The sequence below is a fragment of the Bufo gargarizans genome, chromosome 2 (genome assembly GCF_014858855.1).
Source record: "Bufo gargarizans isolate SCDJY-AF-19 chromosome 2, ASM1485885v1, whole genome shotgun sequence".
NCBI lineage: Eukaryota > Metazoa > Chordata > Amphibia > Anura > Bufonidae > Bufo > Bufo gargarizans.
In genome coordinates this window covers 539,293,953-539,321,866 of record NC_058081.1, presented here as the reverse complement: position 1 = coordinate 539,321,866, position 27,914 = coordinate 539,293,953, and the positions used below count along the sequence as shown (strand labels likewise).

At 41.7% G+C, this 27,914-nt stretch overlaps 1 protein-coding gene across 1 annotated transcript in view; it reads left to right on the top strand.

The window, feature by feature from the left end:
- The window catches only part of GRIN2D (glutamate ionotropic receptor NMDA type subunit 2D), a 456,113-nt gene extending 437,431 nt beyond the window's left edge, over positions 1–18,682 (top strand). The window contains exon 13 of the mRNA XM_044277508.1: positions 17,189–18,682. Within this exon, the coding sequence (XP_044133443.1) occupies positions 17,189–18,682 (1,494 nt within the window). The remainder of the gene's footprint in view (positions 1–17,188) is intronic.
- Positions 18,683–27,914: the final 9,232 nt, after the last annotated feature.

Genomic DNA, 27,914 nt, shown 5'->3' with positions numbered 1-27,914 from the left:
CAAAGCACTGCAGGAGACAGGTATGGTCTTTTTCCTCACTGCAGGAGAGATAGGCTCATAGACTTTCCACTGAGGCTGCCCCCTAACAGTGCTTTTCTCTCCTTGTTCCAGTGATCGGCCAGGTCCCAGTGCACTAACCCTCCTCGCTGCAGGAGAGGAAGTGAGATAGGCTCCTAGACTTTCCACTGAGCCTGTCTCCTGCAGTGCTATGCTCTCCTCGTTCTAGAGATCTATCAGGTCCCAGTACTCACACCACCACTGATCAAAACCTTTGATATGTTTCTATGAAATATGACAAGTTTTTTGAAAGCTCAGTGACCATTTTAGGGTCTGCAACGGTCAGGCCATGCTGGAAATTATAAATCCCCAAAGGGAGAAAAGGCATTATAGGAATCCGCAAATTAATTTCAATTACCTAGTAGGAGAGTGGACACACACTTTATTTTCCAATAGTAGTTTGCTGCTGGGCCCTTCCCTTGGAATGCTTCTGCTCTAGGCAGCCTCTCAGTAGTCTGATGCCTGGCTCTGACCTTGACTAATGGCCCTAATATTGTAGCTCTGAAGGCCAGTAATTAGAGATGAGCAAAGTTTAGAAAAATTGGATTCAGCAACTTTGCCGAAGTTAGCCAAGAAATTTGATTAGTTACAAATTAATTTGTCACACATCTCTATAAATCAGGAATTCCCAGACCATTCTGCCCTAAAGGGGTTGTCCAAGTTATATTTATTGATGACCTATCCTCAGGATAGGTAATCAATATCAGATCGGCTGGGGTCCGACATCCGGCACCCCCGCCAATCAGCTGTTTGAAGAGAAGGCCCGCACCGTGCCAGCGCTGCCTCCTCTTCATTGTTTACCTGCTCACCATTGCATCTGCAGCGATGAGCAGGTGTAATTACACCAAAGCCGTCCCATTTATTTCAATGGTGTGGATCGCTTCTATACACTTCTATACAGCGATCCGTACCATTGAAATGAATGGGACGCCTTGGGTGTAATTACACCTGCTCATCGCTGCAGATGCAACAGCGAGCAGGTAAACAATGAAGAAGATGCAGCGCTGGCACGGTGCGCGCCTTCTCGTCAAACAGCTGATCGGCAGGGGTGCCGGGTGTTGGACCCCAGCCTATCTGATATTGATGACCTATCCTGAGGATAGGTCATCAATAAATATAACTTGGACAACCCCTTTAAGGTATAGCTATACAGAGTGTGGCCATACCCTAAGGTGGGGATGGGGACAAGCCTCCCTAGCATCACAGGTGACGCTAGGGAGTCTCTTCCCAGTCACCGCCTGCCATTAACTCCCCCCCCCCAACACCGGATGTTTTCATCCGTACACATGGAGAACCAGCAGTGGCCATGCGCGTACCAGTAGCGGTGCAGGGAGCGGGGAGCTCGGTAAGTAGAATCAGTGTGAGGGGCCTGGGCGTATGGGGGGCCATTTCCAGCCTCGGATAACCCCTTTAAAGGTTCCAATCTTTAAAAAAATTGTCAATTCAATAACTATAATTGCATTTTAGGTATATCTTTTATTAGAATTAACTTCATATATTGTATTTTGTTTTATACGTATTCCATCCACACTCTGAATATTTCCTTATCACTACCTATCTTCCTCTTCTGTGCATTGCTCATTCATTCTGTAGCCGCCATTGACAGAAGAGTACCCTTATAATTAACATGCCAGCCACATTAACAGCTTCCTGAAATATGTGCCTTTTTTATCGCACTACGGTTTCTTAGGTGATTCCTGGCAAAGTATGCTGCCTCACTCTCTCTTAATCTTATCCCCCCTCCCAGTTTCCCTCACCTTGTTACTATTTCTCAAAAATTAATGACCTAAAACAAGGACAAACAGAACGACATAAGAGATTGTTCTACAATGAGAGTAAAAACAGTACAGATAATGGAGACTGAGAATTCGTAAACATTCAGTAAATACTGCATAATCATTATGTATAAGCCTGAAAATAAGTTAGCCATTTTAACCCTTAGTTCTTTGGATTCCGGTTGTTTTTTCAACAGAGATGTGGATTTTTTTTTTTTTGCAATGGCTAGACGGGCACAGAGTCAAGAAATTTGACTGCTCTTCATCGTTTACCTACACAAGGAGGTATGAGCTTTCCAAGTGAGATGCCCAGGTTGCATCCCACAGACAAATCACAGATTACTGGCTGAATGGCTGAAACCCACTTTTACTGTACAGACAGAAAAAGGGAGTCGTAGCCTGAATCAGCAGGGCAATGGCAGAACACTGAAATCATAGGTTTCCAGTTGCCAGCAGTTAATATAATAAAAAAAATCCACAAAAAATTTAGAATGAATTTAGTACAGCTTCTTTTGGCGTAGAAAGGTTGCAAATGTTAGTGCCCTTTTTCCCATGGTATATGGGGCATGTTTTTTTTTCAGGTGGGGTGTGGGCAGGACCTAAGTGGCTTTAAGACTGACGGGCTATATATTAGGCCGTTCCTGTTACACAACCTAATCAGCATATAGTCATGGAAGAACTGAGGCCTTTTAGTGGTCCACCAGCTGGCACAGCATTGCATTGGCACCCTGTGATTTTGTTCGCTGGGGGGCAATGCTTAGATGCCAAAGTCAGTATTCACGGGGCATCTAGGGAGTTAAACAAATGCGATCGGAGTTATCTATGATCATGGCTATTACAGTGAGTGTCTAGCTGTCATTCAGTGCTGGTCTCCCACTGTGATTGTGCGGGAACAGCTCCTTGCCACTTAGGACATCATACAGTTACTCAGAAACTCTGGGGGTCATTTACTATTCTGAAATTAGGCGTATTTCAGGCGCAGAAGCTGACATCTGCAACTTCACCCCGCTCACGCCAGGTCTAAAATTGTGGGCGTGGCATTGGCGGAGAAGGGGAGGGGCTGGCAGGCTTTCTCATTCATTATTTTCTACGCCAGTTTTAGGTGTAAAAAATGGTCTAAAACAGGTCTACATGTAAGACAGCCCGGAAGCTGTCTTATATTTAGAACTGGCAGAGGATCCGCTGAAGTTATGGAGTGGCCTGGGTCTCTTCATAACTTTGGCGGATCCACCGCCAGCTTAGGGCTTTATTATGAGCGCTGTCTAAAATGCTGGTCTTAATAAATGTGCCCCTCTGTTTCTCACTATATGAACTTCACATGATTTAGCCATATGCATGATGCCTAATACACAAGAGTTTATGCTTTTGTCTGTAATTCCATGCTTTGCCATATTACGGATAATTAACATATGTTGAGGGTCAAGTGAACAATTGTTTCATCTGTGCATTGCAATTATCAAAAACACAATGCATTTTTTTAAAAGGTTTTATTGGGCCTCACATATTAATAGGTTAATAGCCCCAGAAAATATTGTAGGCAAAACTATGCATGAATTATATTTATTATCTGTTTAATATATTTTTGCTAACAATGTCTATCTACTTTGTACAGTACTTAAATTCTATTCATTTTAATGCTAAACATTGTACTTTCCCCTTTTAATGTGGCACATGAAGGACCAATGATTTTTGGGAGAGCTTCATTACGGTATTTTAAAGGGCTTCTGTCACTCCACTAAACTCTTTTTTTATTTTTTTGTCTCCCTAAAATCCTTATGCTGCGATTTCTCAATATATATGGCTATTACTCTGTTTGGTTCAGTAGTTCTATCAAAAAACGGACTTTTATATTATGCAAATTACCTCTCTAGCAGCAGGTAGGGCGGCTACCTGCTGCTAGCAGCCGCATCCTCCATTCATAATGACGCCCCCTCCTCATGTTGATTGACAGGGCCAGCGGACGCGCTCGTTCTCTGACTGGCCCTGTCTGCGTTTTAAATCTCGCGCCGGTCTTCAGTTGGCGCAGGCGCACTGAGTGGAGGACGCTCGCTCGGCCGCTCCATCCTCAGTGCGCCTGCACCGGGTGTACATGTGACGTCATCGGCGCAGGCGCACTAAGGATGGAGCGGCCGAGCGAGCGTCCTCCACTCAGTGCGCCTGCGCCAACTGAAGACCGGCGCGAGATTTAAAACGCAGACAGGGCCAGTCAGAGGACGAGCGCGTCCGCTGGCCCTGTCAATCAACATGAGGAGGGGGCGTCATTATGAATGGAGGATGCGGCTGCTAGCAGCAGGTAGCCGCCCTACCTGCTGCTAGAGAGGTAATTTGCATAATATAAAAGTCTGTTTTTTAATAGAACTACTGAACCAAACAGAGTAATAGCCATATATATTGAGAAATCGCAGCATAAGGATTTTAGGGAGACAAAAAAATAAAAATGAGTTTAGTGGAGTCACAGAAGCCCTTTAAGCTTGTATACAACTGAACCTATGAAGTTTGTACAAAGCCACACACAGGTTCTGTAATACATGAGCTCTGAGACAGTCAAAGCTCCTTCTTCAGAAACATCTTCTACGTGAATACTGTTGTGGTCTCAGAGCTGATTCCTTATATCCATGAAGCTTCTCGAAGTTCTTTCATTCAAACCTCCTAAAATGAATTTTAATTAGGTTCAGAAATAAAGGATTCTGATGATTAATCAGTTTGCTAGAGTTACCTTCTGTAATTTTGTGAACTTGAGTAGATTATAGCATTACTCTCTGAGAACAGTGTGTGGCAGAAGCATAGTCTGTTTAGCTAGCACTTAAAAAGTGAGCAGAACCTGAAAATATCCTTCATACATTAAATGTGATAAACTGATCATATGTTCGGGCACCCAGGGGGGAAATATGTGTTTAATAAAACTCTTGTGATTGCAACTTAGGCTCTATTATGCATCAGCATTAGAGTCTGTTCCATCAGATTTGTGTTACTTGTTGATGGTGTGAGAAGGTTTTTATTTGGGAGAACTGATATCTGCCATTGAAACAGGGCTAGTTCACACAAATGTTTTTTGCGTTCCATATACAGTCCGTATGCAGAACTATTCATTTTAATGGTTCCGCAAAAAAAAACCGGAATGAACTCTATATGCATTCTGTTTACGTATTTCCATTCCGTTGATAGATGGAACACGTCCTATTATTGCTCGCAAATCACATTCCATGGCTCCATTCAAGTCAATGGGTCCGCAAAAAAAAGGAACACATACGGAATGTACTCCGTATGTCTTCCGTATCTGTTCCGTTTTGCAGAACCATCTATTGAAAATGTTATGCCCAGCCCAATTTTTTCTATGTAATTACTGTATACTGTATATGCCATATGAAAAAATAGAGCGGAAAAACGGAACGGAACCGGAAAACAATACTGGAAAAAAACGTAAAAACGGATCCGTGAAAAACGGCCCGCAAAACACTGAAAAAGACATACGGTCGTTTCAACGAGCCCTTAAACTGTGTGTGGTAGGCCTTTGGTGTGTCTCTGGGAACGGAAAGGTTAACCCAGACACAGGATAAGCAGGGTTGATAGCATGTTTTGTCTATGTTTGCCATACCTAACAGAGACAGCAGTGATGAGAGGCATAGGCAGTATTCACATTTGCGATATTTCACAAATTTTTGGCTAAATATTCGCCATAAATTCGAGAATTTGTGATCTCCAGTCATTATTTACTTGATTGCGAAAATCGGCAATGTAATATATTCGGGATTAAAAATCACGATCCAAATATTCTCGCTTAACACTAATAGACAGATTTTAAAATACATACTGGGACCTGCTTATACTGGAGTGAGTGAGGTTGGCAGTGGGACGCTCACTCCACCTAGGCTTTGGTTCCGGGCTTCCATAGCCCACAGCTGTGGGTCACATGGGTCATTAGGGCCTACTTTAAAGCTTAGTGCAATGCTGAGCAGTGTGGCCATACCTGGTGGAGAAGCTGACTGCTGAACTACAGAAGGTATTGAATGTGCCACCCAATACTTTCCATTTGTACCTGTGGGCCAGGTAGCTGGTCCCACATATAGTCAGGGACTGTCTTGTTGTGTTAGGTACTTGCTCAGCTGAGCAGGGTTCCATTGTTTAAGCATATTTGTTAATGCTTTGCTTATGTTAAATATATTAGTGTGAAATAAAAACACTTATATCAGACTTTATCCTGTCTGTGTCCCTGCTTCCTGCACAGCTACCAAGTGCCTACCAGAGCGACCCCCCACAATGGTCAGAATATCATTGAATGAATTATTAGCACTGAAGCTCCAGATGGGTGTTATCAGTTAGGGAGGTGTCCCTGCACAGTCTGACAGTATTTAATCAGTGTTGCCAGTGTCAGACTGTGCAAGGAGACGGCTCCAACTGGTAACACCCCTCTGGACCTTCCTTGCAAACTACTATCACTTCATTCATAACTTCTAGCAGGAATAATAAAGAAATGACATAACATAGTGTCATAAGATGCAAGTGCCTACTGTAGTTGCTGAAACACAGGAAAGTTCTCAGGCCCTCTTTACCAGCAGCTGACTTCATCCTGCCTTGGAATAGGTTCTGCTGAAAACCTATTGAAGCCCTTAGACTTTACTAACCAGAGGGCCCTACGTAATGCCTGAGTACTGGACCCTTTTGAGTGGATGGGTACATTACACAACTGCCATATTATGATTGCTATTGAAGCAATCACTAAGCAAAAGTCCTTGTGTAGCTCCATCCTCTGAATGTGTCCACAGCAAGCTATCTACACACCTGAGAATGGTATCTTTCTCCAGTGTAATCAAAATCTAATTAAAATCAATTAAATCTATATACTTTAAATGACTTTCTTATGTGGGACTGGTCTGCTATCTTTCTTAATTGCCATATTATTAAAATTAAATCTAATACCAGAAATGCTGGAATTTGTCCTAACTGCTGAACTGAATCTTTCAATGTATTAATGTAATGTTAGGCTTTATTCTATTAAGAGTCTGTACATGAATTGTATGTTTTGTGCCAAAACATGACCACATCCAGTCCCAGAAAAGCAAGGAAATCAGACTCAAAGGAAGGTTTACTCTTCTTTCCTCAAGATCTCATCCCATTTTGGCACAAAACATATAACTTTCACACTGGCTATATGAGTGAATACCTATAGGCACCAGCTTCACTAAATTGTTTTTATTTGAGATAAGAAATCTCTCTCGCTATTTACATGGTTGTTCTTCTAAGATGCTAGTGAATAGCACTTACAATGAGCATTTACTGCACCCTTTCAGGTCAAATCTCCTGGAAAGATTGACTAGCATTCCAGATCCTTAGAAATGCTTTCATAAGATCCTAGACCTTTTTAATTTCCCTTGAAGGATTTTCTGTGGTTGCGTGGCCAAGTATAAAACTGTTTATATTTAACCATAATGTTAAAGACAGTTATTTGTGCAGCCAGATTTTTTGCTTTCATTTGGATATATTTAGTGAAATATTTATGCTCAATGAAGGTGCAATATTTAGCAAAATGTAATGTGAAAGTAAAGTATTCGACTACAAATACTGCAGTTACTTTTCCACAGGGCAGGGTTGTATTATTACACCATAGTATCAAGGATCTTCTGGTGGGCTGTACACTATTTAAGGGGCCTCAAAGGTTAAGAAGATGATAATTAGAGATCAGCACATTTTTCAAAAATTCTATTCGGCCGGTTTGCAGAATTTGATCCAAATTTATTTGCGGCAAATCGCGTTAAAAAACTGCTATTTCCGGGCTGCAGAGAGCCTTTATACAGTGTAGAACACTGTTCCTTGTAGTAACATGCATAGGGAGTCTGCTGTGGTAGTGAAATAATACTGTCAGTCAGTATGACATGCGCATGACAGGTGTCGCTCTTATAATCACTGCACACTTCACTTATTTGGGCAGTTATGGGGCCAAAACTGACCAAATAACTAAAGTATCAACTCAGCCTTACAGGTAGATGTTAGCGTCAAGAAGAAGTGCACTCCTTTTACACCGTCGTCAGCTGATTCCATATAGATGTCTACAGAACCTGTTCTATTACACGCTTAGAAAAGTAGAGCTCCCCTGGACAGAGTGGAGAGGGTGTCAGCAGTAAGTTGTGTTGATGTCACTGATTATTTTGCCCTTCCTCTAATCCATCACAACTATAACCCCTCAAAAAATGGATCCTGTCTTTTGAGCATCCACCTTCACTCGGTCAATATTTGGTCAGTAATTCATCTGTATTACTAATTGCATATAACCGCCGCCGACGTGAACTGAGAAAGTATTTTTCTTTTTGTACTAAAATAGGCTACTAAGCGCTTTCAACACATATAACGGCCACCAACGTGATGCTTAAGATGCTATATATACAGTACAGACCAAAGGTTTGGACACACCTTCTCATTCAAAGAGTTTTCTTTATTTTCATGACTATGAAAATTGTAGATTTACACTGAAGGCATCAAAACTATGAATTATATACTATCAAAAAAGTGTGAAACAACTGAAAATATGTCATATTCTAGTTTCTTCAAAGTAGCCACCTTTTGCTTTGATTACTGCTTTGCACACTCTTGGCATTCTCTTGTTGAGCTTCAAGAGGTTGTCAGCTGAAATGGTTTTCACTTCACAGGTGTGCCCTGTCAGGTTTAATAAGTGGGATTTCTTGCCTTATAAATGGGGTTGGAACCATCAGTTGCGTTGTGGAGAAGTCAGGTGGATACACAGCTGATAGTCCTACTGACTAGACTGTTAGAATTTATATTATGGCAAGAAAAAAGCAGCTAAGGCTACTTTCACACTTGCGTTCAGAGCGGATCCGTCTGAGACGGATCCGCTTATATAATGCAGACGGTGGCTCCGTTCAGAACGGATCCGTCTGCATTATATTGTTAAAAAATTTCTAAGTGTCAAAGTAGCCTGAACGGATCCGTCCAGACTTTACATTGAAAGTCAATAGGGGACGGATCCGTTTGAAGATTGAGCCATATTGTGTCATCTTCAAACGGATCCGTCCCCATTGACTTACATTGTAAGTCTGGACGGATCCGCTTGCCTCCGCACGGCCAGGCGGACACCCGAACGCTGCAAGCAGCGTTCAGGTCTCCGCCTGCTGAGCAGAGCGGAGGCTGAACGCTGCCAGACTGATGCATTCTGAGCGGATCCGCGTCCACTCAGAATGCATTAGGGCTGGACGGATGCGTTCGGGGCAGCTTGTGAGAGCCTTCAAATGGAGCTCACAAGCGAACACCCGAACGCTAGTGTGAAAGTAGCCTAAGTAAAGAAAAACGAGTGGCCATCATTACTTTAAGAAATTAAGGTCAACAGTCCGAAAAATTGGGAAAACTTTGAACGTGTCCCCAAGTGCAGTCACAAAAACCATCAAGCGCTACAAAGAAACTGTCTCACATGCGGACCGCCCCAGGAAAGGAAGACCAAGAGTCACCTCTGCTGCGGAGGATAAGTTCACCCGAGTCACCAGCCTCAGAAATTGCAGGTTAACAGCAGCTCAGATTAGAGACCAGGTCAATGCCACACAGAGTTCTAGCAGCAGACACATCTCTAGAAGAACTGTTAAGAGGAGACTGTGTGAATCAGACCTTCATGGTAGAATATCTGCTAGGATACCACTGCTAAGGACAGGCAACAAGCAGAAGAGACTTGTTTGGGCTAAAGAACACAAGGAATGGACATTAGACCAGTGGAAATCTGTGCTTTGGTCTGATTAGTCCAAATTTGAGATCTTTGGTTCCAACCACTGTGTCTTTGTGCGACGCAGAAAAGGTGAATGGATGGACTCTACATGCCTGGTTCCCACTGTGAAGCATGGAGGAGGAGGTGTGATGGTGTGGGGGTGCTTTGCTGGTGACACTTTTGGGGATTTATGCAAAATTGAAGGCATACTGAACCAGCATGGCTACCACAGCACTTGCAGCGGCATGCTACTCCATCCGGTTTGCGTTTAGTTGGACCACCATTTATTTTTCAACAGGACAATGACCCCAAACACACCTCCAGGCTGGAATGACATCACTCTCCATGAAGGAGAGTGATGGGGTGCTGCACCAGATGACCTGGCCTCCACAGTCACTGGACCTGAACCCAATCAAGATGGACCGCAGAGTGAAGGCAAAAGGGCCAACAAGTGCTAAGCATCTCTGGGAACTCCTTCAAGACTGTTGGAAGACCATTTCAGGTGACTACCTCTTGAAGCTCATCAAGAGAATGCCAAGATTGTGCAAAGCAGTAATCAAAGCAAATGGTAGCTACTTTGAAGAACCTAGAATATGACATATTTTCAGTTGTTTCACACTTTTTTGTTATGTATATAATTCCACATGTGTTAATTTATAGTTTTGATGCCTTCAGTGTGAATCCACAATTTTCATAGTCATGAAAATAAAGAAAACTTTTTGAATGAGAAGGTGTGTCCAAACTTTTGGTCTGTACTGTATGTGTCATCCACAGATTCCCCCATAGCAGTGTCATCCACAGATCTCCCCTTCCATAACAGTATCATCCACAGATCCCCCCATAACAGTGTAAATCACAGATCCCCCATAACAGTGTCATCCACAGATACCCCCATAATTGTCATTCACAGATCCCCATAACAGTACCATCTACAGATCCCCCATAACAGTGTGTCATCCATAGATCCCCTCCATAACAGTGTCATCCACAGATCCCCTCCATAACAGTGTCATCCACAGATCCCCCATAATACTGTAATCCACAGACCACCATTAGTTCAAAACCCACCAAAAGCACACCTTTGTGTTCATAATATTTTTTTATTATTTTCCTCCTCAAAAACCTAGATGCATCTTATGGACAGTTGCGTCTTATAGGGCGAAAAATACAATATTTTTCTTTCTGTACTGAAATAGGTCACTGAACGCTTTTGCCACAAATAAGTGCACCAGTGAAGTGCGAATATATTTTTATTTTTTTACTGTAATATGCCCCTATACGCTTTCAACAGAAATAACTGCAGAAGGGAACTGAGAATATATTTTTCTTGTTGGAATGAAATAGGCCACTATACGCTTTGAACAGAATTAACTGCAGAAATCCACTGAGAATACATTTTTCTTGTTGTATTGGAAAACAACCTTATACGCTTTGACCAGAAAAATACTTAAAGAGTGATGTGCGTATATATGTTTTTCTTGCAGTACTAAAATACGCACTAATACGCTTTCACCAGAAATAACTGCAAAAGTGAAATGCGTATATATTTTTCTTGTAGTACTGATATAAGATAATAAATATACTAAGATATAAGCCACTAAAGCAGTGGTTCTCAACCTTTCTAAAGCCGTGACCCCTTAATACAGTTCTTCATGTTGTGGTGACCCCCAACCATTACATTTTTTTCCTTTCTACGTCATAACTAATTTTGCTACTGTTATGAATTGTAATGTAAATATCTGATATTCAGGATGTATGCCAGTCTATTACAAGGTGTTAGGTAGTTCTGTAATTGGCGCTGTGTTGTGGGGGATCTGTGGATGGCGCTGTGTTGTGGGGGATCTGTGGAGGGCGCTGTGTTGTGAGGGATCTGTGGAGGGCGCTGTGTTGTGGGGGATCTGTGGAGGACGCTGTTATGGGGGATCTGTGGAGGACGCTGTTATATGGGGGATCTGTGGAGGACGCTGTTATGGGGGATCTGTGGAGGACGCTGTTATGGGGGATCTGTGGAGGACGCTGTTATGGGGGATCTGTGGAGGACGCTGTTATGGGGGATCTGTGGAGGACAGTGTTATGGGGGACCTGTGGAGGGCACTGTTATGGGAGATCTGTGGAGTACGCTGTTATAGGGGATGTGTGCTATGACACATAGGGCCATGAGGGGGGCCAGCATAAGACATATAGCATCTTATGCTGGTCCCCCTCATGGCCCTATGTGTCCCCTCATGTGTCATAAACTGCGCACATAACTGTCTTTGCGTGTAAAGTATGTTACTCCTGTGTGAAACAATCTCTGTCCTATTTGTAGCGTTATACTACCCTACCTCGTGAGATTTCCCTACCTCCTGACTTCCTGTCGCACTGCTAATGACGTGAGGAGGCGTTCCTGAGTTTTGACGATCTGCGCATGCGCAAACCGACAGTTTATGGAAAATCTCAGCGGAGTTCAGCTTTACACCGGGACATAGGAGAGCCTTATTAGGGAAATATTACGGCCCAGTGTGCAAGCGCGGCTAACTCCGGCCGGCGCATGCGCAGTGTCCCGGTGTGAAGCTGAACTCTGCTGATATTTACCATAAACTGTCGGTTTGCGCATGCGCAGATCGTCAAATCTCAGGAACGCCTCCTCACGTCATTAGCAGTGCGACGGGAAGTCAGGAGGCAGGGAAATCTCTCGAAGTAGGGTAATGTAATGCTACAATCGTGCAGCCCTAATAGGAAGCCTCAGGCGACTCCCCGGAAAGGGCCGATCGACCCCCAAAGGGGTCGCGACCCCTAGGTTGAGAACCGCTGCACTAAAGGCTTTTCAACATAGCTGGAATGACAGAGCTGTCTAATGACTATTTGGATCCCCAAATAATTGTTCCCTGCACTTATAAATTGCTTTCCTATCAATGTCCCTAGCACCTTCTGACGTCTCTCCCTGCACTAAGAGCTGTGAAATTATTCCTCCTTATCCTTTCCCTGCGCTAAATCATTTTTTCTCTCTTTTTTTTTACCACAATGAGGCTTTTCCAATTGCTGTCCCTAGTGCCTTCACACGTCTGTCCCTGCACTCTGAACGCTGGAAAATGGCAGAATCTAAAATAGCTGCCATATTTATAGGGCTAGAAAAAAGGGAAAAAAAGAGAGAAAGGAGGCCGCGCCTCGTGTGTGTGGCTGTATATATGGTCTTTTTGCACTCTATATAAGAAGCGCTTACCGTATGTTGTTGTGTGGAGCCACAACAACTATGAAAGGCTTATGCTGGTAATTTCCCGTCCAGCATGCGGGGTCCTGTACTGCTGCCAAAGGTTCCTTTTCTCTGCCCCAGAGGTGGCACGAGAGATAAGTAAAGAGATAAAATTGGTGGTTGGTAGAACACTTTTTCTGCGGCGCTGAAACAGGAGGCAAGATCTCATAGAATATTTAAAAAATAAAATAGCTTATTTATTCTTTTAGTCAACGCGTTTCGAGGGCTCACAGCCCTCTTCGTCAGGACAATAAAAGCATACGCATATGCTTTTATTGTCCTGACGAAGAGGGCTGTGAGCCCTCGAAACGCGTTGACTAAAAGAATAAATAAGCTATTTTATTTTTTAAATATTCTATGAGATCTTGCCTCCTGTTTCAGCGCCGCAGAAAAAGTGTTCTACCAACCACCAATTTTATCTCATATTTATAGGGCTGTGACATCACAGGGCTGGTTGGCTGCTGATTGGCTTAATGCAGGCATGTCAATCTGGGTGATCCAGCCTTCCCAGAGTTCCTTGCCCCATGTCCTCAGTCCTAACATGTGTAGCCGCCATTTTAGGAAAAATGTGATTCATTACCACCAAGTGCGAGGAAATTCACATTTGTGGCAAATCTAATTTGTTTAGAGTTAATAATAAGCCGCCAGGGTTTACATCTAATGACTGCATTTACACAGTTTAGACCGTATTTAAACTTATCAATAATATGTAATGTGTGTAATGATAATCACAAAGCTTATGATGCTATTGAAAGTATTTGTGCTAAAGTTCTGCATAAATGAAGAATGGACCCTAAAGCTCTTCTAACAGGTCCATGGAACCTTTGTTAAATAAAAATTAGTCCATAAATTAAGTCATACTTGAGTGTTTCTGTCTGTGTAATGCACACACACACTCCCCTATGGCCTGCCAGATGTTATTGGCCGAGGAGGCATACGCCCTGCTTGCCTCTGACTCTGAGAGCCCCAGTGAGGACGAGGGTGACCCCACTTTCCTCTTGTCATCCGCGTCCTCCTCATCATCTAGTGATGATAATGAGCTCCCAATGCAGCGGAGATGCCACCAGGCGGAGCAAGGGGACCCCCATGCCGCGGAGCCTGTGGCCCACACTAGTATGAGCAGCTCTGGGGTTCGTACTAGTTTTCTGGCCCACCACGTAAGTCCACCTGAGCTCCTTTACCGGTGAACTTGCATGGTGTAACCCAGAGCATTTTGAGCCCGTGATTCCTGATTTTGTTGGCAATCAGGAATCCAGATTCCCACAGTGGGCTTCACTGAATATGACTATTTTATGTTATTTTTTCTGTGACCACTTAGTGAATCTGATGGTGGAGCAAAGAAACTTGTTCACCCAATCGTTCATTGGGCGCCTATTTGGCTAGGTCCGGTGGCTGGATTCCAGTCAGTGCAGCCGAGATGATGATGTTTTGGGGCCTCGTGCTGCAGATGGGCCTAGTCAAAAAACCCAATGTCAGGCAGTACTGGAGTGGGGGCAAACTCTACCAGACCCCGCCCTACTGTATGGCCATGACACGTTCCCATTTTGAGGCCATCTGTAAATGCCTGTACAAAGTCAGGCCGGTCATCGATCACTTCGGGGATACATTTTTGGAGGCCTATGTACCTGGAAGGGAAGTCGCTGTTGATGAGTCTCTAATTTCTTTCAAGTGGAGACTCATTTTCCGCCAGTATGTTCCCTCTAAGCGGGCAAGGTATGGTGTGAAACTGTACAAACTCTGTGAGAGTACCTCAGGGTTTAGCTTTTTTTTTTGCCACCTTACAAAAAGTGTAATAGAAAGCGATAAAAAAGTCATATGCACCCCAAAATAGTGCCTCTCATCTCGCAAAAAATGAGCCCCTACTTAAGACAATCGGCTAAAAAATAAAAACTGACTGTATTTTTTTTGTTTAAAAAGGGATATTGTATTGTAAAACCTAAATAAATTTGAAAAAGTAGACATATTAGGTATCGCCGCGTCCGTAACAATCTGCTCTATTAAAATAACACATGACCTAACCCCTCAGATAAACACAGTCAAAAAATAAATGAAAACAGTGCCAAAACAGCAATTTTTTGCCAAATTTTCAATTTTATTTCCGTTAACAAACCAAGGGTTAACAGTCAAACAAAACTCAATATTTATTGCCCTGATTCTTTCGTTTTTAGAAACACCCCATATGTGGTTGTAAAATTCTGTATGTCCAAACGGCGGGGCACAGAAGTAAAGGAGTGCAATATGGTTTTTGGAACACAGATTTTGCTGGACTGTTTTCTTTTTTCTTTTTTTTTACACCATGTCCCATTTGAAGCTCCCCTGATACACCCCTAGAGTATAAACTCCATAAAAGTGACCCCATCTAAGAAACTACATCCCTTAAGGTATTAAAAACTGATTTTACAAACTTTTTATTAACCCTTTAGGTGTTCCACAAGAGTTATTGGCAAATGGAGATGAAATTTCCCCCCCAAATTTTTTGTAACCTTGCCTCACAAAAATGTAATTTTGAGCAGTCAAAAATCATATGTACCCTAAAAATAGCCCCAACTAAACTGCCACCTTCTCCCATAGTTTCCAAAATGGGGTCACTGTTTTGGAGTTTCTACTCTAGGGGTGCATCAGGCGGGCTTCAAATCGTACATGGTGTAAATAAACTAGTCCAGTAAAATCTGCTTTCCAGAAACCATATGGTGTTCCTTTCATTCTCCGCCCTGTCGTGTGCCCATACAGTAGGTTACAACCACATATTGGATGTTTCTATAAACTACAGAATCAGGGCAATAAATGTTGAGTTTTGTTTGGCTGCTAACCCTTGCTTTGTTACTGGAAAAAAATTATAAAAATGGAAAATGTTCCCAGAAATTTTAATTCTGAAATTTCATCTCCATTCCTACTTTTATCTATGCCCCGTTACACCATAAATCTAACTTTTATAATATGCTAATTAGCCTCTAGGAGTGGTGGGGGGCATTGTTCCTGCTCCTAGAGGCTACTTTCTCCCACCTTTGTTGCCTCCCTCCAAGTCCTGATTGACAGGGCTAGGCAGCGCTCGCATCTGTCTGACAGCCCTGTGCTCTGGTGAAATAGGCTAGTTAGGTTTAGCTGACATTAGCACATCACTAATGTCAGCTAGCTTAATAGGGTTGAATCTGGTGACAGAATCCCTTTAAGAGTTCAGTGGTTGGTTTTGTGACTGTGCATAGAGAAATAATTGTCAATCACTGATACATGTGGCTAGTGCGCTGCATAAATATTTAAGGTCTTAAAAGAAAATTTGAAAAATGGACGAGCCATTGAATTTTATGCAAGAGAAGCATGTCTGTCTAAAATTCATGTCGATACACCTATAAACATAGGATAATAGCACAAGCGTGGAGCATAAACCACAATTCTTTAAAAAAGTAACCACACATTAGCAAATAGTAGAAAATATACTCTCTTTATTTATTGCAAACATCAAATAATATAATAACATCAATGCGGTTAAAAGCATGGCAGGTCATGCACAATGTCTAATGCAGTAATAAGACTGCAAAAGTGCAAAGTGGATAAAGCATCAAACAAAGTATATAGTACCGACTGCGAGATGGTGCAGCCTCCAATGACTCCCCGGGGCTGCACCTCCCGAGGCTGCACCATCTCGCAGTCGGTAATATATACTTTGATGTTTTATCCACTTTTTACTTTGCACTTTTGCAGTCTTATTACTGCATTGAACATTGTTTTATTGATGCATTTTTGGTTGGTTGTGTTCAGTTACAATGATAGCAGTTATATGTACGCACTGCCTTTTTGGTGCATGACCTTCCATGTGCTGCTGCTTAGGATCCGCTTTTAACCGCATTGATGTTATTATATTTTGTGATGTTAGCAATTAGTGTATATTTTCTACTATTACTGGTTACTTTTTTGGTGTATTATAATTCATGTAAATATCTTGTCAATACCACACGCCATATTCGTGCTATTTTTATTCTATTTATGTCACTAAATGTTTTGAGAAGAATTAGGAGAAGAATACAAAGAAGCATACAATACATAGAATACAAAAGCATAGAATACAAAGAAGCAAGCAAAACGCACTCTTGTTTAGATTGTACTCAAGGTTTTTATAAAGCATTATAGTGGATGAGCAAATATGGATGGATAATACTTAAAAATGTAATCTGTGATTTAGTACCATGAACAGAAATAACTAAATCACAGTATATTCTGCAATTAACATTTGTTGGAGGGAGGGTTAAAAATTATGTTTTTTTTTAAACTACATATGGTATATAAATACAAAATTAACCACATTAATAATTACATTGTGATAATATTTACAATATAGTTTCACTACTATATACTTTCACCAGATTGCTTTGTACTTTGCATTTTCATATGCTTACAAATGACTATGTATTTTTGTTTTACTTCCAGGGCATGTATAGCTGTTGTAGTGGAGAAGATCCAAAGGCTATAGACCAACAGCTTCCTACCTTAAATCATTGTTATCCACCTCAAAGAATACCGGCCCTTTCAAATTCTGTAGCACCACCTCCACCACCATCTGCTCCTTTACCATGTTCCAACTTTCTGCCACGAGAAAGGCGTATAGTAGAAAGATGGCGCCATGCCAGGAGTCCTAACTGTTATAAAGATATGTATACTCCTACTCGCACTATACATGAGCCTAATAGCAAAGTGGCTGCTCCTCGCCATCCCCATAAAAACACATTTACTGATGGCTTTCACAGATATTATGGTCCTATTGAGCCTGAAGGACTTTCAGATCATTTAGTAGAGTCTGGACAAGCATACAGCAAAGACAAAAAAATATCTCCTTGTCAAATGTCACCACCAAGTCAAAGGGAACACTTCCTAGAAAATCCGCCATCTTATTTTGCAATTGTACGTGAAAAAGATGCTCCAGAGCCACCTGGTTGGCAATCAAAAATTTCAAGAGGCCTTTACGAAAATTACCAAGGTGGAAAGGAACGGACTCCAAAATCAGGTGGTGGAGCACGGGGGAGTCGTACACCTGAAGCAGCAGTTAAAAAATTTGACCATATGGGAAGTAGTTACCAAACAAAAAGTACATGTGAGATGGAATGTGAGGTATATACTGGTGGTGGTCCAAGTGCTAGCACAAATCGGCCAAATAAGGCCAGTGTGGAAGTCTGTGATGGTTCACACTATGGAGGTCATACAAGATTTGCATATGAAGATGAGCGAAGTTGTGGAAGAGATTGCCACCATCGCCGGGAAGAGTTGGACATGGAGTCCCAACCATTGCTTCACAAAAAATCTAATCGTTCTCATATGTGCAGGAGCCATTCTCATCCCCTGGTTATGAATACCAATCAAAGTAAATATGCTGACCTTTCAGATTCTGATTCAGATGTGTGTGAGAGAGAGCCTCCATGTGTAAAGTCAGAAATTGGTCATAACTGTTGGTACTCACCAAACTATTTCTGCACATATCCATCAAGAGACCGACAAACATCATCTGCACCTCGCAAACCCATGAGGTATTGGTCAGTAGATAAACTGGGCAAATATCGACAGTTAAGCAAGGAGTACCTTCCAAATACATGTCATGGTTCCTGTTATTGTAGTAGCCTAGAAATGTTACAGCCTCACTGTCATAAAGAGTCAAGATACTTCAGCTGCTCTGATGAAAAACTAGAAAGAAGATTGGATTGGGATCACTTACGTGGAGGTCACTGCTCTTTTCTTCACCATCATCATCACTCTTGTGACTTAGCCCCCATACATCCCACCTCCCGTAGCTTGGAGGACCTAAGCAGATGCCATTTGAGGTGTCATAAACACATCTTCTCACCAGAATGTCAACCTAGATCAAGTCATAGTGGAACCCTTTATAAAAGAAGGGGATCTGCCCATTTCTCTAGTTTGGAGTCCGAGGTATGACCAGTAGAACAACTTATTTCAATGCCACCAATATTTAGTAATTGGAAATTTACCTGTGTTCTCTATGAGTTGAAACCAAAACTTATAATCTCGGCTACAGTCGTGAAAAACTTTTGTCTTACATGGGCCATAGTACTAGACTTCAAATCTTAATATCCAGATTTTACCAAGTAAATACCAAGGATCTTGTTTCTGTTACACAGTTATAATGTTGGAGCTTTGCATTAACTGGTTAATGTTTTGAGAAGAGCTTACACTTGTTTTTTACTGGCTGGACCAGCAGAATGACCCATGTGCAGTCAAGTCATGGAAGACAATGGTATTAAAAATAACAACAGATGGGAGGTTCAACTAATGTTCGAGGTCACAGAATTTGGCTATTGGGACATTACTATACATGATTTGGCATGTAGAAGTGTAAGAAGTGGAGAAATAGAAACTGATTAATGGACATAATTTTATTTGATTCTCCTCTTCTGCTTTTACATTTGAGGAAATGTTAAGGGCTTATTTAGACATTTGTAATACTTTTAAGCACACTGCAATAGATACATAATTGTGAAGGTAAAATTAGTATACTTATATAATTAGCTGTAGTATTCCTAGATCGATCTCTCCCCACCCCATCCCCCCAGCCTTTGGCTGCAATGTGCTTCTTAGCTTCAGAACATAATTTTTAATGTAAAATATCAGCTATATCAAATAATATATTAGTTGTAAGGATTTTTTTAAATTTTTTGTTGTTTTTTGTTTATTTTTGGAGACAAAACTGTGATATATATAAAAAATATATATAATGAAAAAAAACAACTTTTCAATACCCCAATGTTGCTTTGTTGTTGAAGTACATACAATTTATTTGGACATCTTGTGAAGGGTTTGTGTTCATATATGGTGGAAATGGTCAAGAGATTGATGTCTAGTATTTAAGAAATAAGTCCTAGTTCCTGATTCATATCTTCTTCTGCCATAGTCCATTGATAATACATAAAGAAAAATATAGTGGCCTATTGTTGTAGCAACGAGCCATTGGCCTTTTCAGGTGAATTCTTATGTTTAGTATTTTGATTGTAGCACTAATTTCAGTTTTTTGCTGATTTACTCAAACGCCTAACGTGGGTACAAATGCTGGAATATTGAATTTGCCCACCCCTGCACTAAAATTTAAGACTGAGACTGCAGAATGCGTAGCTCTTGCACATATTTTGTAAAAGATACTGTTTGCATGTATCACTCATACATGATACTCACTATTTTTCACATTGCTGATTGCAGAACTAGCTATATGAACAAATAGTGTGAATGTTGCAGTTCAATATATGTACAATTACCATAGCTAGGAAATAGATACTACCACCAAGCAAATTGTAATATGATATCCTAAACAATATGCTGCTGTATGGCTATATATATGGATATACTCCTTAACTACCCTCTTTAGCACTGTGACCCCTAAGTGCCACAAAATGCTAATCAGATGTCAGTTCTGGAATATACTTATGGACGTGCCACAAAATTTAGAGCAGATGCCAGGTCTTGGGAAGAGTTATGGGTGCGCTTGAAAACAGTAATGTATTAAACATTTTAACCCATTTACTGTACATCTATATATTCTCGAAACATTATCTTCCCATGTGAACTTTAAGCAATTATATAAATGTATGTATGTACTGTAAGTATGTGAGCATAACATATTGTATTTTGGATCAGCAATGTTTTTTTTTTTGTTTTTTTTTGGGGGAATTCAGATAATTCAGGCAATTTTTATTTATTTTTTGCCTGCATTCACATGAAATCAGAGGCATACAGGGGTATAATATGGCCCAGAGACTTCTAAGAGTGCTTGTGATTAGCTATGATGTAGCTGTTTGCATGAGCCCTTAAGTGCCAAAACTTGGAATGAATAAATTCAGATGGATAGACAGCTTTCCCTTTCTTCCCATATGGATCTGATTCCAGTTTGGGCTTTTAATCATAGCAAAACCCCCAAAACTATTATAAGATTTTCAGGGAAAGCTGGATGGCAACTAAAAATTCCAGTACAGTACTACTACATAGAGCTCCCACATTGGTCTATTACAACTAATTTCAGCAATTTTAATAGAATTTTCCTAGCAAAGAGGTGTAACACGAGTGATTAGACTGAATGTCCTATATATAAAATGCAGCTTATGAGAACTTCTTGATTTGATGTTGTCTTCTTGTCAAGTCTTGTAGATGAAAGGAAACAGTCCTAGCAAAACTGAATTATAATTCCTAGTGCTGGGTATGAGACTGCCGGGTATGAGTGCATGACTTCTCTTTCTGAAATTCCTTAAAGGAAACTTGTCCACAACATTATGCTCAACGAGGGCAGCAATAAAGAGGTTATCTGACCCAACAACCCAAAATTAAGTAATCACTAGAATTGTTTAAAATAAGGTAAGAAACCTACTATCCCAATTCTAGTCCCCTGTGGACTGCAAGTGTGACATCCTTTCCTTAGTCAAATCAGATACACTGCTATACCCATTCAGTGGCCTTGGCAGTGATGTATCTCTGACTAGCACATGATCACTGAGCCTCGGAGGCTAGTGCCATTTGGAGACATTCCATCACTGAGGCATGTGCATGCTGGCAGCTGTATAGATGACTATGGCTAAAACATCAAACCTCTGGTCTGCAGGGGACTGAAACCAGTGCATATGGACCCTGAGTACTGGAACATAGTAGCAATGAATAGATTAGTGAGTTTATTTCTTAATTACTTTAATTTCTTAATTACTTTTGGCTTGGGGGCATTTCAGAAAAGAGCCACACTTATTCATGAGCTGCCACTTCTCCTGGCCACCCACTGCCTTGGCAAAAATCTCTAATCGGCAGTTGCCTATAAAAGCCTGTGATTCTGGCAGGTGCTGTAAGTTCTCCAAAACTACTTAACATAACCATGTGACAGAAAGCTAAAATCAAAGAGTCTGTCACCACTTTATGCTGGCTTTAGAGAGGGGAGCATAATGTTTATGACAAGTTTACTTTGAAGAGGACCTGTCACCACAAAATGCAATGCAATCTGCAGGCAGCATGTTATAGAGCTGGAGAAGCTGAGCAGCTTGTTACATACAGTAGTTTTGTGGGAAGCGTTTCAGTAAAATGTGTAACTTATACACAGGGCCGGCCTTAGGTGTTCAGGCGCCCTGTGCGAGCTAACCTTGTGGCGCCCCCCCCCCCAAAAAAAAAAAAAAACACTGCTTGTTGCTGGCATCATGGCATAGGCTGGCTGACTATCCAACCAAGTAGTTACCAGCCCTCACACCCCAAAGGCCGGTGTAATGTTATACTTCCCTAGTTCGTGAGATTTCCCTACCCTCGTCACTTCCGGTCGCACCGGACATGACGTGAGGAGGTGTGCAGCGCCGCGCAGGCGCACAACGACAGGTTAGGGAAATTTCACAGCAGAGTGCGCATGCGCCAGGAGCCTCGCCGGCGGTTAGGGTAGGGAAAAACTATGGGCCAATGCGCAGTGATCGGATGGATGTTTTCAGCTGAACACCGGCCGACACTGCGCATGCACCGGGAGCCTCACCAGCGGTTAGGGAAGGGAAAAATTACGTACGGGCCAGTGCTTTTTCCCTACCCTAAACGCTGGTGAGGCTCCCAGCGCATGCACAGTGTCGGCCGGTGTCCAGCTGAGAAAATTTGTTTCCAATGTAGTATTAATAACTAAACAATTAAATAATAAACATATTGCATTGTCTACTTACCACCAGGACAATAAGATGATCTGGACTCTGGCTGCAGTCTGGCTCTGGGGACTCCATTGTCATTCTCTCCCCCCCCCCCCCCCCTTCCCTTGTCACTCTCATTATCCCCCCTCTCCCTTGTCACTCATTATTCCACCCGCCCTCCCTTGTCACGCTCATTATCCCCCCCCCCCATCACTCTCATTATTCCCCCCCCATCACTCTCACTATTCCCCCCCCCCATCACTCTCATTATTTCCCTCCCCCATCACTCTCATTATTTCCCCCCCCCATCACTCTCATTATTTCCCCCCCCCCATCACTCTCATTATTTCCCCCCCCCATCACTCTCATTATTTCCCCCCCCCATCACTCTCATTATTTCCCCCCCATCACTCTCACTATTCCCCCCCCCCATCACTCTCATTATTTCCCCCCCCATCACTCTCATTATTCCCCCCCCATCACTCTCATTATTTCCCCCCCCCCATCACTCTCATTATTCCCCCCCCCCCATCACTCTCATTATTCCCCCCCCATCACTCTCACTATTCCCCCCCCATCACTCTCATTATTTCCCCCCCCCCCATCACTCTCATTATTCCCCCCCCCATCACTCTCATTATTCCCCCCCCCATCACTCTCATTATTTCCCCCCCCCATCACTCATTATTTCCTCCTCCCCCCCCCATCACTCTCATTATTTCCTCCCCCCTCCCCCCTTGTCACTCTCTCTCTTCCCTCCCCCCTTGTCACTCTCTCTCTTTCTTTCCTCCCCCCTCGTCACTCTCTCTTTCTTTCCTCCCCCCTTGTCACTCTAGTGTACCTCTAGTGTAGCGTGGCCGAGCTCTGTTCGATCCGCGGTACAGGAGCATTTGTTTCCTGTACCCGGCCGGACTGACAGGAAGTGCACACTAAGTGAGCACTTCCTGTCAGTCCGGCCGGGTACAGGAAACAAAAGCTCCTGTACCGCGGACCTAACAGAGCTCGGCCACGCTACACTAACAGGCGCAGGCAGGATTCTTTAGAGCGGCAAGCCACTCAGGCGGCGCAGAATGAGGGGCGCCGCCAGCCGCCCCCAACTTATATAAGCAACTTTTTTTTTTACCGCAACGGGCGCCGGGCGCCCCCTGCTGAGTACAGGAGGGGGGGGGGCTCGCCTGCCCATATTACATTGCGGGCTGTCGGCCGCCCGGCGCCCCTGTTGCTATGGCGCCCTGTGCGGCCGCACAGCCCGCACACCCCAAAGGCCGGCCCTGCTTATACATTTATATATCTGCTTTCTCTGAGCCCCCTCTCCCCGAACAGCTCTCAGTACATGAGGGAGGTATAAACAGTGTCATTGATAACACCTCCTTTGTGTACTGATCATGTACGAACGTGGCATCTGAGGGGTACAATGCCGGGGGCGGCGCTATCGCAGCTCTCTATCATTGTACCCACTACTTACAAAAAAATGTGCTTCATGACAAAGTAATTTGTCACAAAGCAAATTTTTTTGTAAAATTCAGCGAATCAGCCAAATTAAACTTTTGAAAAATTTGCTCATCTCTAATATCAATGTTCAAATTATAAGTTTTAATAATTTTTTTCTTACAGAAACTATATTTAAAACCATTCAGCATCTCCTGCTCCATAACATGCTGCCTGCAGATTGCATTACATTTTGTGGTAACGGTTCTCTTCAAACGTCTTTGTCAGGCACTGCTCTCTCAGGGTTCGCATTAGGCATTACACAGTGCACTAGCTTTGCCAGGACTGCTCTTTTAATGTGCCATTGTCATACCATAGCGCTTGCTCATGGTAAGTTTGTGCATTTTCAGCAGTTTCATTGATAATACTGTACAGTATATACCAGAGCAGTAGAGATCAAGGCCTTCATAGTCCTTTGCTGTTACATATACTATAACTTATATATAAATGCCATATATAAACCAAATTGATCCCTCAATGACTGACAATCAATATTCATTGCACCAATTGTCTATCTGTATGAATTTTCTGTTTATGCCGACTAAGAGAAACTGCACGTTTGTGCCACTAATTTGACTTTTTAAACATTTACCTTTCATAATTGAGTTTAAAAGTTGTTTCATAGCTTGATCACACCCACTTTAATGCCTTTTTCCTTTCTTGGAGTGAGACGAATGTCCCACTTATTGGCCCAATTTTAGATGAAACATTTTAACCTGTGAGATTTCTTTCAAAATCAATCACAAACTGAATAATTTATGCGGGATCATCTTTGTTAATTGTATGGATAATTTATTATTATTATTATTATTATTTTTTATAATTATCCTACACATACAGTGGCAACAGGAGATGAGCGAATTGCTATAAATTAAGCTCAGATTTGATCTGGCCAAATTGGTCAATCAGTCTGACTCCTAGAGCTGATATATTTTCTCTCTAGTCTCTCATTTTTTTCTTTTGGTTTCATATACATTTTTCTCTCTTTCTCCCCTACAGCATTTGACAGAATCAAATAACTAAAAATTCAGATTATGGTGAAACTTAAATTCTTACAAACTTTTGATCAAATTGTATTCATTTAAAATCAATTACTTCATCTCTAGTGTCAAAACTATATTATAGTCTGTCCTTTAGAGATGCCCTGTCTTTAGTGCTATGCAGTAGCTCCCTGTTGAGGAGAGCAGACTGTCTGAAATATAATACGGGAGAAAGATTCTAACAAGATGATAGTTTCTATTACAATTTTACCATCAATTAATAAAATGGACAGTTCATTTCTGAATAAATCCTATGAATGTGAAAGTACTTCTAAAAATTTAGCATAAATTTGCACAATTGTCTCAACTTTACCAAGTTTATTGTACAAAAGATTAATAATTACATCAAATATGGAGTTATGCTTACTTACCATATCTTTGTTTAATAGATATGATTGAAAGCCATGACTACTGTATATGGTAACTAAGCAGCCAGTCCAAATTCCAGCTACTGGCGATCAAAGGTGTTGTGTCTAGTATGACTAGTATGTCTAGATAGCGTGGTCACCAATAAAGAAAGTTAATGAGAGGAATAGAAATAGGAAGTTAACATAGAAATTCCCAAAATATCTGTCCTGTTTTAAGTTAAGGTTATTGACTGACCCAATTGCCATGATTAAACAATTCTTTAGACACATATAAGATTATAATAATTTGTTTTATGATACCTACATGTTCATTGTGTGTTAGATTCCAAGCTCATGCATTCTATGTTTTAGGACATCAGTACACAAGTAGATGTGAAAATGAACTAAATACCTGAAACTAACCTAGTTTGGGCCAAATGGTTCTTATCTGCCGACACATTCTATGTAGTTGAGAATCACTGTATGCAGTAGACTGGAAACTGAGGAATCTCATTATAACAATACAGGTTCATGCTAAACCTGTTATAATGGGCTGAAAAAGCATTCCTTTTATTTATTTTAGCACTTATAGAGTAAAAAGACCATACATTCCTCTATATCTAAGGCTACTTTTACACTCGCATTTTGGCTTTCCGTTTGTGAGATCAGTCATGGGCTCTAACAAGCGGTCCAAAACGGATCAGTTTTGCTCTAATGCATTCTGAATGGAAATGAATCCGCTCAGAATGCATCAGTTTGCTTCCGATCAGTTTCCATTCCGCTCTGGAGGCGGACACCAAAACGTTACCTGCTTGACGAAACTGAGTCAAACGACTTTCAATGGAGTTTATGACGGATCCGTCCATCCAGGTCAGCGCATTATTCTGCAAGTTGATCCAGAGGAAGGCAAAAAAACAAAAAACTGTGAGGTAGAAGCCAATTTTCCTCCCAACTCCAATCAGGGGGGCATAGCCAGCCAGCTTGAGACCATTTGAAAATATGTACAATAGGTATTTGGATGACGTAGTGATTTATTGAGGCAAGGGACTTGCTGCTGGATCATACGCATACAGTATAAACACTAGTTAGCAATCATCTTTTCCAGTTGGTAGCTTAATTGAGTTCCCAGTCATGATAACCCCTTTCATTATACTATATTAGCATATTTGAAAGGTGGAGGATCTTCTCCCTCAGAATATCCTCTTGTAATAATGGAAGATGCTTGATACAAAGGGCAGTCCTTGTTCAGGTAGGCTCAGTACATCCACATAGTATCTGGTCTCCCATTAATTTGATTGTGAAATTACATTTCTTCTATGGTGCAATGGGGAAAATGTGCAGTCACTGTAAACAGGTCTACATTTAGAAAAATGGATGGTCATATTAGATTTTTAGTATAGCCAACCTTAGCTTAGTTAAAGTAACTGTCTATGAACCAATCCTGAAGTCCAAAATAAAACCAGTGGAGTCATGGAATTTAAAAAAGACTGAAATCTCACTAGAGCAGGCATGTCCAAACTGCGGCCCTCCAGCTGTTGCTAAACTACAACTCCAAGCATGCCCTAATAGCTGTAAGCTTTCCAGGCATGCTGGGAGTTGTAGTTTAGCAGCAGCTGGAGGGCCGCAGTTTGGACATGCCTGTACTAGAGGAAATGTTAAAGAATCACATGGCACCTAGCTGTCTGTAGTAGTTTTTTTTGGGAAGAGTATTATCACTCTTTCTGTAGTATCTTTTTAAATTGTGTGCAGTAGAATGAGAGGTAACATGCTCAATGACTTCAATGATTTAATGCATTAAAAGCAAGCCACGAGTGAGAGGAACATTGTCATATCAGTGACAGCTGGGAAACTTTCTCAACATGAAATGTGAAAATTTCTCTTTTCTCTAGTTACATGATAAAATATATATCTCTCAGGTATAAAAAAATGAAATTTGAGACAGTGAGATAACTGTTCAAAATGTAGCTGAAATGTCACTTCTTTAAAGTAGTTTACTTGAAATAATAGACTCACCTTTATCTGTTCTACTGGAGTATTTTTAAAAAGTCAGATGTGTCCTTCTTCTCTCTCTCAGTTTCAAATATTGCTCATGTTAGTTTTTGTATAGCAATTTCCACCTTGGTAGCACCAGAAGTCAAAACTCCCAAAACTTCACTAGTTCTTAAAGGAGTTATCCCAAAATAGGTCATCACCATCAGATCTGCTGGGGCCCGACAACCAGAACCCCCACTGATTAGCTGTTAGAAGAGGAGTACTGTGGCCTCTTCCTAGGCAATGTGACATCCCCGTACATCGGTCACATAGCCTAGTTGCTGCTCAGCCCCATTCAAGTCAATGGAGCTAAGCCGCAATAAGTACAGCTACTATACGGTATATGGCATAATGATGAGCTCTCTTGAGAATAGGCCATCATTATCAATTCCTGGATAACACCTTTAATTTCTAACACCTTCACAAGGTGGCTGGATTTCAAATACAATTCTATGTCTGTTTAGATATTACCTAGAAAAATCAAATGCCCAAAACCATACTTAAAGCATACCTATTGATTAATGCAAATTTGTGAAAAAAAGGTAGTGACCATTTAACTTCCTAAATTATACCAAAAGGGTAGTCTTCTGTGTCAAGAATGAGTAGAGTCCCTTGAGGGGTG